General features: G+C 40.1%; 1 protein-coding gene across 1 annotated transcript in view; it reads left to right on the plus strand.

Annotated features, from left to right (window-relative positions):
- Positions 1-14,187, plus strand: part of KIF26B (kinesin family member 26B) — a 510,214-nt gene that overhangs the window by 251,123 nt on the left and 244,904 nt on the right. Inside the window, exon 4 of the mRNA XM_056136915.1 lies at positions 4,604-4,776. Within this exon, the coding sequence (XP_055992890.1) occupies positions 4,604-4,776 (173 nt within the window). The remainder of the gene's footprint in view (positions 1-4,603; positions 4,777-14,187) is intronic.

The raw sequence follows: 14,187 nt of genomic DNA on the forward strand, positions 1-14,187 counted from the left end.
AAATTAAAAAGATGTCTTTTAACATAAGAAAATGTTTAATTAGATGTGAGTAATTAGAAAATAACAATTACTGAGATCTGCTCTACCTGGGGAATCCCTGTCCCAAGCATATTGTGACTCTTAGGGATGCGGTGATATATAACCCTGCCCCCAAACTACTTCTCTGATCTAATATACATTTACCATAAACCACAATAAGCATACGGAAGGAAGAGAGTGTAGTTCTCTAAAACCATCCCAGCAAAGATGCATGGATACTGAAAGAAGGCTTCTTTGAGAAGTGATGTTTGAGCTGGTATCTAAAAGAAAAATAAAAACATTTCAGGAGGGAAAGGTGTGAGAAGGCTCTGCAGCAGGATCTCTGGAATACAGAGAGAAAGTCATATTCGAAAGTCAAGAGAAGTTTATATACAAAAAGAAAGGGAGGGAGAGGAAAGAGAGTTTTCAGGGCTACATTATCAGTAATAGCTATTTGTATATGATTTCAGATAATTTGTTTACAAATTCCCTATTCTTTCTAAGTAAGAAATCCAGTCTTGCTTGGTTTCCAGATAGCAAATAGTGCTCTCTGATAGGGGGCCAGTGCAATGAAATTCATTTGCTACCTGGTATTTTTGAAATTCATAAACCCTCAGGAAGCTGGCATACATCCTCAGCCAGACTTAGGACCCTGCCAGCATCCGGAAATCTGTGTGTCTTTGTTAGGTTTTTTTGCAGGCAGTTCCACCTGAGAAGCTACCCAATGGACATGCAATACACTGGCAAGGACAACTCATATGTTGTAACACAGAAGTAATTCCATTCCTCTTTCTCCAAATTCAGCTTACACAGACATTACAGGCACACACCTCAGAGCTATTACAGATTTGCTTCCAGATCATCATGTAAAGCTAATACCACAGCAAAGCAAGTCATATGAAATTTTTTGTTTCCCAGTGCATATATATATGAAAGTTACTTATACTATTTTGAAGTCTATTAAGTGTGCCATAGAATTATGTCTTAAAACCAAGTGTATGTAGCTTAATTAAATGTGACACAGAAACACAGAGTGACACAAGCTATTGGAAAAGTGATGCTAATAGACTTACTAGATGCAGAATTGCCACAGACCTTCAATTTGTGAAAAAATGCATTATCTGAAAAACACACCAAAAAGCAAAGAATATGCCTTTAATGGAAAGGAAGCAACACATATAGAAGATAGAATGGTAGCCACATTACTAAACCCATTTATGTAAGTTATAACAAATTACACATTTTCAATGACTTATTATAGATTTTCTTTCAGAGACCTTTGTGTATTAAAATCAGTACATGTGGGGCTAGGTAGATGGTGTAAAAGACTAGAGCACATGCTTTGCACGCAGGATTCTTGGTGTCAATCCTCTCAATCCTCAGCATCACATGGTGTGGGGCGCATCTTTTGTGTGACCTCAAAACCAAATAAAATAGATCACGATCATCCTGTTGTTCGTCAATTACCTTGAGCAGGCCCCAGTACTGTTTCCTTCATCCTAGCCCTGATATTTTTAAAAAGTGCCATATTCAAGGCTCTTTCAGTCTTAGGAGAATGAGACCCATCATTGTTACTGGTATTTGGCATATTGGGTACGCCACGGGAAGTTTGCCAGACTCTGCCGTGTGGGCAGGTTACATTTGGTAGCCTGCCAGTTTGTCCAAAGAATGAGATAATAAGGTGTCTGGGAGCTGGGGTTTTATAGCCTCCGGGTCTTGGCCATTGATGGGATTACATGGCGCCAGGGGACCAGTTGGTGGGTGTGACCCCTGCCTACTGGAAAATGGAGGATCTGGGTGGAGGATGCTCAGCCCCAATCCGAGCAGGCTTGGAGATCTCAGCCCTGGGACCCGCATGCCTTTGTTCCTCTGCCGGTATCTTCATGCGTGTGGAGAGTGGTCTCAGCATGGTTGTGGCTGGTTCTGGAGGTCTTCGGCTCCCGGAGCTCTGCTCGGGGTCACACACATCTTTTGTGTGACCTCAAAACCAAATAAAAAAGAAAAGAAAGGAAACATGAAGTCAGTATATATGTCTCAACTTGATGAAAGAAGCATTTTTTTTTATGACCTGAAGTTCAAAACCCAAATAAAGTTCACTTTATTTGGAGCAGATGTACATCCCAAAACTAAATAAGAGTGTAATAAATTATCCAAAATGAATCTTCTTACTACTGCTAACCATTGTTTTTGCTACTACTGCTATTACTATTATGACTGCTGCTTATAAGAAAAGTGACAGATTTAAAGTACTTGCATAATTAAGCACCTACTGTGCACAAATTTCTTAAAACATTTTTTATTAAAGAACTGTGACTTATAAACTTATTGATAGTTGAGTTTTAGCTATATAATATTTCAACATCAGTCCCAGCACAGGTAATGTCCACTTCTCCCCACCATTCTTCTTCCTCACCCCATTCCTGCCTGTAAACTTATAAAGACATTATAAAGTCTTTGCAGCTGAGATCTCATGTTTCCAGTTCTGTCAAGACTGTGTTTTGGATATACAATTATACTACTCACCCATATCATTGGTATAACTAAAGCTCTGATGTCTGTTCACCCATTACTTCCCATTCTCTTCTTCTCCCCTTGATTTCTTTCCTTCTGGGTCTGTCTCTTCTCTAAATACTGGGGTCATGGGTGATCTAGGCCTCCCCCTTTTACTACAATACATTTTCTTATCCAGTACTCTGTATATCACGGGTAAGTAAGATGATCTTTTTTGTATTCTTTGAAGAAGCATTTTTGTTTCTTACTGTGCTGTGACAGTACTGGGGCCTCACATATATGAGGCATGTGCTCTACCTCTGAGATGGAGAAGACTGGTGCTGTGAATCTGGGGTTTTATTTTCTAACGTTGCACTGGATGATATGTACTCCTGCATCATCAATGTGCATAGTATCGTCAGCTCACCATTTCTGCTGTCCTCTCCATCAGTCCTCCTTCCTCCAAAAGAGTAGAAGCTAGTTGAGGGGCAACCATACCCAACAGGCAGTAGAGGAAGACGACGAGACGTAACTCAGGTCTCCTATCAGGGCAACAACGCTTGCTGTGTGCAGGCAATGTCCTCTAGACCATTGGCTACTTTTGCTGCCTCGTCTTCAGTTTCTCCAGTGGGGGTTTTGTTTCAATGGGTTAAATGAATGAGAATAAGAAAGTATGTCTTGGCAGAATTTCAACTGACTAATACTAACGCTTTCCAAGTACAAGTATGAGTTTGAGCAGAGCAAACTTTCAAGTCAAAGGGACTCAGAGTAATGGTCATTCTATGAATCAGAAAAAGGATAAATGTTTTTATGTTCAGAGGTTAAAAAATGGGATTCTTTCACTGACCTACTGGCCTGGCTCAGTTACAAAGTAGAAACTGTTCCTCATCTTTGCTTTATTGTGCTTTTATTTTCTAGGCAATTACAAACATTTTCCACTCAACATGTAAGAGGTTTGAGCTGGCTGAAGACTTGTGTTTTAAAATTAAAGTTAAAATAAAAAAATTTGAAAGTAGATTAAAATAATAAAGTAAATGTTTTCCAAATAGCATGCTTGGAATTTACCTGCAGAATTACTACACTTCTCCTAGTTTAGAACTTTACAAAAGTATAATACTGCACAAGTAGTATATCTTTTTATCCAGAGATAACTTTCTTCATAGCATATCATACAAATTTAGGCAGTGTGGACCCTGCCGCATACAGGAGAACTCTTGTGGAAAGATCACAATTGCAATTAAAACAGAAGTCTTAACAAAACAGCAGGAAAACTAAGTCTATAGAAAGAGTCTAATATATATTTTATATATATATATACACACACTCATATATATACACACATATAACACACATATATGTGCACTTATACATATGTACATATACGATATATATATGATTTGGGAGCCACATATGTCTGTGCTTATGAATTACTTTGGCTTTGTGCCCAGGGATCACTCCTGGCAGTGCTTGCGGGACCATATGTGATGCTGGGGATCAAACCAAGATCAGGCACATGCGAGACAAATGCTTTATCTATGTAATATTTCTACAGTCTTATACTGTTTGAACTTCTCTAAGTCACCTGTTTGCTAACTTCCCCCTCCAGCAGTAGACGGATCGTATTTTGTCCAATTCCTTATGGTTTTCATTAGCTGATTCTCCCATAATACAACAATATGCCTCTCCCCAATACCATTTTATTTGAGAGCATTTAGGGCCATTCCTGTAAGAAACTAGCTGGTCTGGGCTTGGGTTTACAAAGAGTGTGTGGCTAATGGCTCAGGCTTTCCCTCCAAATGGAGGGGACACACAGATATAATTGCAACTTACAATGTCAGGGGGTAATTTTATTCCATTATTTTTAATGAAAATGAGCAGTATCTTAGGGTATCCTACTAAAATGCTGGAAAATAGCCTAATGGAAGCCCTGCATTCCACCTGTATCATGGACTTGGGATATATGTCTGCCTGCTTGTTAGGACATGCTCCCTCTCCACCTCCCAACCTCCTCCCCACCACAGAATTATGCTGTCATTGGCAAGCAGGAAATGCAGTGGACCTCAATCATGAGCTCAGTCTCCGTCTTTCTTGTCAGATCTCCCAGCTGATGACTGAGACTGGCCGGGAGGGCCTGACAGAAGCAGCACTGAATCGCTATAATGCTGACAAGCCTTCAGCCTGCAGTGCTCCGGCCCCAACCTCGCAGGGCTCCTGTGTTGCCAGTGAGACGTCCACGGGCACATCGGTGGCTGCATCCTTCTTTGCAAGGTAAGGGAATGGTCAGATTATCCAGCCTTCAGATGAGCCCATCTGGCTAGCCTCCCGTGTAGGCCACTTTCAGAAGGCACTAGGAGGAGATGGGGACTCTTTTTGACTCCTTTCTTTAACACAAGGTTTCTCGACTTTGACGTGATGGACCTCTTTATATGTTCTACTTTTTGGTGTTTGAGTCATACTCAACACTTCTCAGGATTTACTTCAGGCTCTGTGTTTTGGGATCACTCCTGGAAGGGTTTGGGGGACCACCTACAGTGCCAGGTATCAAACTCAGGCCAGGTGTATGCAAGGCAAGTGCCCACCTGTTGTCCTGTGTCTCCAGTCCTGCCATTGACTGGTCAGGCCTCATTGCTATTTGGTGTGGGTGACTGTCCTCTACATTTGGGTATGGTGAGTGGCTTCTTTGGACTGTCCACATGGACTTCCCATAACCACTGTGGAACCATTGTGGAAACTGTTAGAAGCAAAACTGTCTCCAGATGTTGCCAAATGGTACTTGGGCTGAGAACTGCTGCCCTTGAGCAGGTGACTTCAGAGAGTGGCCGCTATGGGATGCAGACTTTTGTGAGTTCAGACCGATAGCTGATGCTTCCAGATCTGTCTTCTCATTAGAGAAAATGAAATGCTTCACAATTAAGGATAAAATCGAATGCAATCTCTACAGAACTGAGTGTAACTGAGGGGAGGTACACTGGGAGGGAACACTGGTGAAGAGAGGTGGGCCCTCTGGTGGTATGTGTGGTGTTGAGATGGTATAAGCACGAAACTATAATTAATAGAATTATGGTGTCTTAATAAAAATGGAGGAAAAAAAGAAAAATATCAGAATGCAAACTTTTTCCTTCCCAGCAGACTCTCTGGGTAGATATCAGAATCCAATCAGCTAATTTTAGAAGCTTTGAAAGTATGAGAAATGCAAAAAGTGGTATTTCAACAATGTTTTCTACTTAATTTTAGCAACATGGCAGAGACAGGACATGAGACAAGGGACAGCTGAGCAGAAAATCTCTGCAGGGATTATCTTATATGATATCATTATTTTATGAATGAAGAAGCCAAGGTCTGGGAAAATTAAATTATGAGTTAGTTTATCGTAGGTTCAGAAATAGAAATCAGATTCTTTTGATTTCCAACCCCCCTCCCTCTTCTTTAATATTTGCAACTTAACCTTAGTCAACTATTTAAGAAATTTGAAGACCCCTTGGTTTCAAGGTCCAGATCTGCCTTAATTTTCTCATTTATAAAATGAGGATAATAGCTACTTCCCAGGGTTGTTCTTCAGATTATCATGATTATAAATTTTAATGTACAATACAACTATTCATTTGGATTTAGCTAGTATGTCAGCACGCAGAAATAGTGTATGGATTTCTTAACAAGTGGTTATGTCCAAAGCACAAATGTGAGTTGATTTGAGGATCTGAATAGGAAAGGAGCAAGTGAGAAGAGGAGCAGAGGGCTAATATTCTGGATTAAGACACAATAAAAACTGCACATGGGGCTTGTGGGAAGGCTGGCTTTGAGGTTCAGATTGATGTAGTGTTTATTGTTATAGGAACAGCTGAGTAAACTTGAACGTGTGGGAAGCAACAGTCAGTATGTTTGTGTTTACATCCATCAATAGGTCCAGCGTGTTAGGTCTGCGCATGTGCACTTCTGTTATGTGGAACCATTGAGCTGGCTGAGTGGAAGGCCATGCCCATGCCATTCAATAAGGGAATAGATGAATGAAACAAAATATGAGGAAATACCATAATCAACCAAGTTTTTAGAAACTTTAATGGGCAGAACTTTAATCCAGCAGAGGGTGATGAAAATGTGAATGAAAAGTGCATTGACAAAAGTGTGATCTGGTATAGCCCTTGGCTGTCTTCTGAGCCACAGGTTGGTATAGAACACCTAAGATTGTGGATAAAATCCCTATGAAGTCAAATGATGCCAAGAAAACGTGGTCATTAGGCTTGCGGTGATTTGTAGTGTTTACAAATGTGGATCTTTGTGCTACACAATTGAAATGAAAGTTGTTTACATGTCCTTATAACTTCAGTGAAATACGAACAAACTCAGTCCCTCTATGGGTACGAGGAAGTTCTCTCCCAGCTTAGAGGGAAGGAGGGAACTTGCTTGCAGCTCAAACTGCCCCAAAACAAAAGGAGGGTCCATCCCTGGTGGAACCTGCATTGATAACTCCCAGTCAGTAGTGGATACAGAGTGGGTGTTCAGAAGGGAGGAGATAGCCAATGTACCTTCCTAACTTGAAATAGTTTGAAGGTGAGATGCCTTCAGTTCAGAGTCCAGAGATTTTATCAGACTGGCCAACTCAAAGGATATCCTCCCCTCTGCCCTCCATGAACCCCCCCCTCAAAAAAAAGGAACTGGAGCAGAAAGAAGAAAGAGATGAAGATTGTGTTGCATGAGAGTGCTCAGGGAATAAATATTTCAGGAGGAAAGCAGCAGCAACTCTAGAGCCAGGACATGGATGTGGAAAGTTAACAAGGGAAACTCAGAAGGCAGGTTTCATGAGAATCAGTGGAAGGTTTACAAGCTAACAAAACTAGGGGGACAGGGAATGAGAAATGGCTGGCCAACATGATCTCTGAGATTCTTGCTAGTATGGCAAAGGTGAGCTGTGGCAAAGTGTTGTACATTGACTTTGAGATTTTCAAATGTGAGGATCTCATTGCATAATGCCCATAGGAGTTTGCAAAGCTGAAGTGAGAGGTTCACTAGATATGGATTTGGGGAAAATTAGAATTGGATTGGAAAAAATGTTACCTAATTATTGTACATTACATTACAACATATAAAGCAGAGATTTACTGGTTTGCAGGTATAAAAATGGTTGAAAAGTATATAAAGTGCCTGAACATGATAAAAACTCTTGTCCAAGTCCCAGCATTGCAGGTTGAAGCAGTAGAATTCTCATTTTATTTGAAGAGCAGGGAGAAGATTCTATATTATGCACCAAATTGCTGTGAGAACTGGTGCATAAAAGGGTCTCTTGGATGACTTCAGATCTTCATGTTGATATTCTTTTTTAAGTAACTGGAACAACCATCTTAAATTGTGGGTTTTATAAGCAATCATGGAGAAATTGAGCCTCTGGCAAAGTTTAATCTTCAGAGCAAGAGTCTGAGAGATAGTGAAGATCACTGGCTATACAGCACAGGAATATTTCAAAGGCAAGTTCAAGTTCAGCCCCAACATTGCTCCTATCTCTGTGGGATTTGGAGCACTTGTGTGTCAAATCAGCAGACACTTTCTACTGTAATATTTTCTATTTGTGGCCTTGATATTAGGTACCCAATTTTTGTAATCTCAAATTTTGGGAAAATTTCAAGTCAAATGACATCAGTATAATTGATTACCAAACTTTTACGGATTTTGATTGTTTTAGAGTCCTGCACGCTTTCACATCCTTTACTTTGAGCCTTTTGTTTAACTATTGAGTCCGTCTCTTCAGAGGATCTTTCTCCTTTCTTTCTTCCTCACCCCCTTTCTCTCTGTTTCTCTCTCTCTTTGTGAGGGGGTGGTAGAATTCAGGATTTACTCCTGACTCTGTGTTCAGGGATGACTCCTGGCAGGGCTTTAGGGACCAATATGGGGTACTGTAGATGAATCAGTCATGTGGAAGCAAGTACCTTACCCCCTGTACTGTCTTTCCAGCCCCCATCTTCCTCTTTATCCAGGAGCATAACAGGGCTATTTTGAACTTAACAAATCTCTTCTTGAAGTGGTTGACCTTTACAATTTATTTTTTGCTATATAAAAGACATTCAGTCCTAGACTTGGAGTTTTCTGGATAAATTTTGTTATGTACCTCACTATCAGGTTGCACTAGAATTCATGTTAAGGGATTTTCTCTGCTCTGATTTCACATCCCCACCTACCCACCAATCCGTAATTCCTTCCAACAACTTCCTTGACTCTTTGCATATTCCATAAACTCATTCTTTATACTAACATCATTCTTTATACTAATATTAGGGATATTAGTATGTTTCTGTCCATCTCATCCCTTGTGCAATTTTTCCCATCTTTGATTTTAACTCACCTCTTGTATTATGCAATAGCTCCCCCAAAGTCCTTTGAGCTTGCCATCCACTCCATATGATGATCTGACCTGTCTTCTCCAGAGGATAAAGGTTGCAGTGATATTGAAATCAAGACTAGAGTAGGTCTCAGAGTGAGGGAACTAAACTACAGAGAGGGGTGACTCCTTCTCTGTGATCCTATTTCAGGACCAGTGTACCCCACTCATCAGCCCCCCGGTGGGGTTCAGTCTTAGTGCTCTGTACATATCCGCTGTGGATACACAGCTGTTACTGTTACAGGGACAGTCCTGTCTCAAAGCCATTTCTATATTCTTGTTGACAGCCTGCTCAAAGAGTGCCTTGTTGCTCCAGTTGCAGTGAGGCTTTTCATATATAACCTTGTACAGTGAGGTCTTTCTTCAGTCTCTGGGCAGGTTGACACATAACTGTAGCACTTGATTTTATGCTGTGAATTTATTAAGCCCAAGAATGAGAGGGGCCAGGGTGGTCACTCTAAGGGCTGGAGTGCATGCATGCTTTGTATTGCAGAAGGCTTCATTTCATGATTCTCCTAGCCCACCCTTTGGTTATGCCCCATCCCCCAAGCAAAACAAAAACAAGCCAAGAGCAACAGGAAAATAGAAGAAAGAGTTCAGACCTGCCTCCAACTTTTCTCTTCTCCCATCAGCCCATAGGACCTGCTCACTGCTCCCCTTCAGAAACCCACTTCTATTGATCTTAGATTTTTATGGAGCTGGGCTCGTGGATCTGTCTCTTGCTTGCTGACTCACTGAGCAGGGGGCGCAGCTTCTGCCTCCGTTCTACAGATTAGAAGTTAATTTTCAGTACCAGGTGTCTTATTAGAGAACGATACTGCCATAGAATGACTCTAGGAGCTTCTATGGCCAGACATCTCCATACCATTATTATGATTTTCCTTTTTCTTGTTTTGCTTACAAGTGAAGCATGAAGAACCTACCCTAGCCTCCTTGCCCTGGCCTGCTCTCATTCTGACATAGTGGCCATCCTTCTCCTCTTTTCCCTCCATTGCTGTCCTCTGTTCCCCATTCCTGTAAAACTGAGATTCCTGTGGGTTGAACATTTGCTCCCAAGACAAAGGCAGCAGTTGAAGGGGCAGTTGGTGATGTAAATCTAGTCACCACCATACTGCTGCTAACTGCCAAGGCACCTCTGTGGGGCCCTTTGTGTCCAAAGGGGTAGTTATTTCCTCTGTTGTACAAAAGTGTGGTCTAGACTAGTGCTAAATCAGCTATTCCTGTCTCTTTCCCTTCTCCTTCCTTCGTGGCTCAGAAGTGTCAGGGCAGGCATCTCTGGAGGCTTGAATTGGAAGCCAGACTTCTACCCTCTGAATTTTTTGTTTATTTACTGCTGGCAGACGAGAACTTTACTTTTCCTAGAAAAGACTCCACAGACTTCTCAGAAATGAAGGAACTCTTACTCATGTATATTGATGAAGTGCATTTTAAGAAATCATAGTTAAATGAATGTAGTCTCACTTGAACATATCAGTTGCAGTATGAAAGGAAAACATTCAGGATCCAAATGTCTATTTAGTGCAATCAGATTTCAAGTGCTACAGGAAAGTTTCAGGTGTTTACTGCATCAAGACACGAATAGATGGTAGCATATGAGAAACAGTGAAAGTACTGGAGGAAAAATGACTGTAATTTATTGTCTATTGTATATTAATATATTGTCCCTGCACTCAGAGAAAAACATCTCTAATACTTCAAATAGATAACCCTAACATCCAATACCCAAGGGACACAACCTCCAGGACTATTCTTTCTTTTTAAATTTATTTATTTATTTATTTATTAGTGAAACACCATGAGGTACAGTTGTAGATTTACAAATTTTTGTGCTTGGGTTTCGTTTATACACTGATCAAATACCCACCCCTCCACCAGTGCCCATTTCCCACCACCATGGATAATATCCCTCCCCCCTATCCCCCCATCCCACCCTGCCACTGTGGCAGGGCATTCCCCCCTCTTCTCTCTCTCCTTTTGGGCGTCCTGGTCAGCAAAAGAGGCATTGAGTGGCAAACATGTTCAGTCCATAGTCTACTTTCAGCCTGCATCCAGGACTATTCTATATTGGGTTATACAGAGCATCTCAAGAAGGGTATTTGTGGTTTGCCATGCACCATTCTGAGTTGCTGCTCTATATAAAAAATGGGCAGTAACGGAGAGCTTTGTCTATATACTGCATTATAGAATGGGTAAAATGGGCATTTGGTGATTAAACAAGTCCTTTGTGTGAGTGATGGTAGGATGTGGTGTAGGCAATCTGCTCACAGCATCTGGGAATCATTTGCACAGCTTTGCCTATGTTGAAAACCCAATTCATGCCTTGATGTGGATGCTAGAAGGCAAAGATGTTTCCCTGAGCCTGAAAAAATCTCAATGATTCTTGTCAAATAGTCTCAAGCATTAGACATTCCAGTTCTTATGACACATTTTTAATGTCTCTTCCATTAATTTTGGAGAGAAGGAAAGGGAATTAGAAAAAAAGAAGAGAAAAAGACAGAGTAACTCAACATTGAATCTACAACCCACCACTGACGTTCTGATTCAAGACAAGCCATTTATCTGTCCTAAGCCTCAGTTTCTTCTACTAGATGGAGATCATCTTATCTACGCCTGAGGATTATGGTGAAGGTTAAATAAAATGCTGGTAGGACTTTTTAAACGTCATCTAGCTCCTAGAATGATGTTAAAATGGAACCTACTTATTAAAAAGATAGAATTTTGTCTGCAAGAGAAAGTCCAATGAATTTTCCACATTCACTTCGAATGGTTGACTTCTTTCCCTCGCTACCTATATTCTGTGTTTACATGACACTTGGTAATCCAACCTAATGACTACTCACAAGGGCAGAAGTAAAGACCAGGCATCATACCTCAGAGGGAAAAACCTGTCTACACAGCAGACTGATGACAGCAGTGAGCCTTCAAAACCTCTGCTAGAAAGATACAGTGATGGAAAACATCAGTGATTCACACTTCCTGATTTAAAAAGATAGTCACCTGGCCAGAGTGATGGCTCAGTGGACTGAGCACATGCTTTGCTTGCTATAGGCTCAGATTTGACCCAGTGTATCCATGCATACTACAAGGAGCATGAATATTGAACCAGGAATAGTTCCTGAGCACATCCAGTGTAGCCCAGAAATAAACAGAAAAAGGAAACTACCTTATTTCTGCCTCTCTTCTTTACATAATCCACACTGTTTAGGGATGTTTTTTGAATAAACAGATTACTAAATGAGTTTCTGCCTTACAAGAAGATGGGCAGCTACATATTGTCCTGTACTCAAATTGTTTGAGCAGTTTCATATCTTTTTCTTTTCACCCAAACTATAAGCCAAATACATCATCTTCCTCTTTAGGATGTTTTGGGAAGATGGTGTTTTAACAAAGCACAGAATCAGGCACTGTTGAAAAATGTTTGAAGTGCAATTATCTCGCTGCTTTTGCAAGAGGAAGAATTGTCAGAAATGGGACCCTAAACCAGAGAAAGAGTTAAAACAATGAAGAGAAGAGAAGAGTTATTAGTTATAAGACTAGTGCACACGAAGAAGGGCTCTCCATCTTTTTTCCTGTCTTGCTGAAAACCTGTCTTTTCCTCCCTTGAATAAACCTCTTCACTTTCTGTCTCTTGCTTTGATTTATTATTTTAATTCTATAGCTGTCTTAGTGAAGTATGTAAAGCATTTGAGGATAAAATCATGTGGAAGACATTATAGAAACTTAGAGATGTATTGTATTGTGTGCTATTGGGACAGTTCAGTATGCTGATATTGTGAATGAAAACACAAATCTATCCATGGCATTGTCTATCAACTGAATAAGAAATTCGTCCCTTTTTGAGAGAGTAGGAGAGAAACTTTAAGGAATACTATTAGGATAAGTTGGCTGTAAATGGACACATCGGGAAGCTTAAAAAGACCTATTTGAAATCTCTACTTTTCAGGTTGGAAGGCATTCCTGAAGGTGGAATTTTAATTTTCTTGATTCTATAACAAATAATGAGTTAATTTTTTTCTTCTGTCTGATTACTAAAACACGAACTATAGATACAAAGATATAGAAACTCTCATCCCTTTTGCGCTCCCTCTCCCCCACTACATTGCCTATTATACAATAGGAACTTGGTAGATGAATACTGAATGGACGAATCAAGACTTCTGGAAAACTTTGGTCTGTTTTGCTTTTCAAATTAGTAAAATGCATAAATAAACTAAACCATAAAAGAAACCCTGAGAGATTACTTGAATATAGCAAAATTCACATTGTATAGTTTCAGAGTTATCATTACTCATAGGGCTATTATTAATGATAAAGGAAATACTGATGCATAAAAAAGAAATGAAATGTTTATTATGGTTAATTCTAACAAATTCAACAGTATGGTGTTTCTGATAATCATTTTTTTATGTGGCTTGTGCAAAAATGATTTTAGCATCACACTTGAATTCAGTGTTTTTCCTCCATTCAGGCCTATGAAGTACACTAAAATTTGGGAAATACAATTTTATGAGCCTAAAAAATAATATCCTGTGTCATTTTCTTGGCATTCTACAAAAATGAAGCCTTAATCATCCAAAGTATGTCCTTTTAAACCCTAGCAAAGGAAAGAAAGGGCTCTGGCAGAGACAAAGAAAGAGAAATTCTCTTGGGGGCCTGTAGTAAAAAGGATGTAATCAGCACCAAGCCTTTTTGAATGAAAAAAAGGAGCAAATATAAACCATCACTCAAAAATTTATTTCTAGTCTTTTAGGTACTGCAGAAAATAAATGTGTTTCATTTTTCTCAAATAAAATTTCATTTATTATCATATATGTCTCATTGTTGCTCAATCTAAACTGGCCAGGTGACATTTGGGATAATGGAATAGTTCTTAATCTGGCTCTCCAGGATTTTAAAGATTTTTTTCTCTGAAAACTACAAAGCAGCCTAAGAGCCTATACATGCTTTTATCACTTTCAAATATTTAAAAATTAAAGAAAGATCTTGTCGCCCCCATTTAGGAGCTCCAATTTACCATATTAAATTGAGAGAGGTAGCAAAAGAGAGCCATGGCTTACCAGTTAGTGTGTTCATGAAGTATGACTTTGCCAGGGTCCAGCCTGCTGCTAGAACCCCCTTCCTCCTGCCTCATAATCCCTCCAGACACCATTGTCTTCAAATTCCCCAGGAACTAAAGAGGGGAACATGACAGGCTACAACATATACCACTGGCCTAATTCTCTTGGTGTTCTAATCCCCATCCTCTGAACAAATCCTCGAGTTCCCAAAGTCCAACTTCTGTGACTGTCAGAGGATTTCTTGATGCTGGGACC

Source organism: Sorex fumeus, unplaced genomic scaffold (assembly GCF_029834395.1).
Source record: "Sorex fumeus unplaced genomic scaffold, SorFum_2.1 ptg000007l, whole genome shotgun sequence".
NCBI classification, from domain to species: domain Eukaryota; kingdom Metazoa; phylum Chordata; class Mammalia; order Eulipotyphla; family Soricidae; genus Sorex; species Sorex fumeus.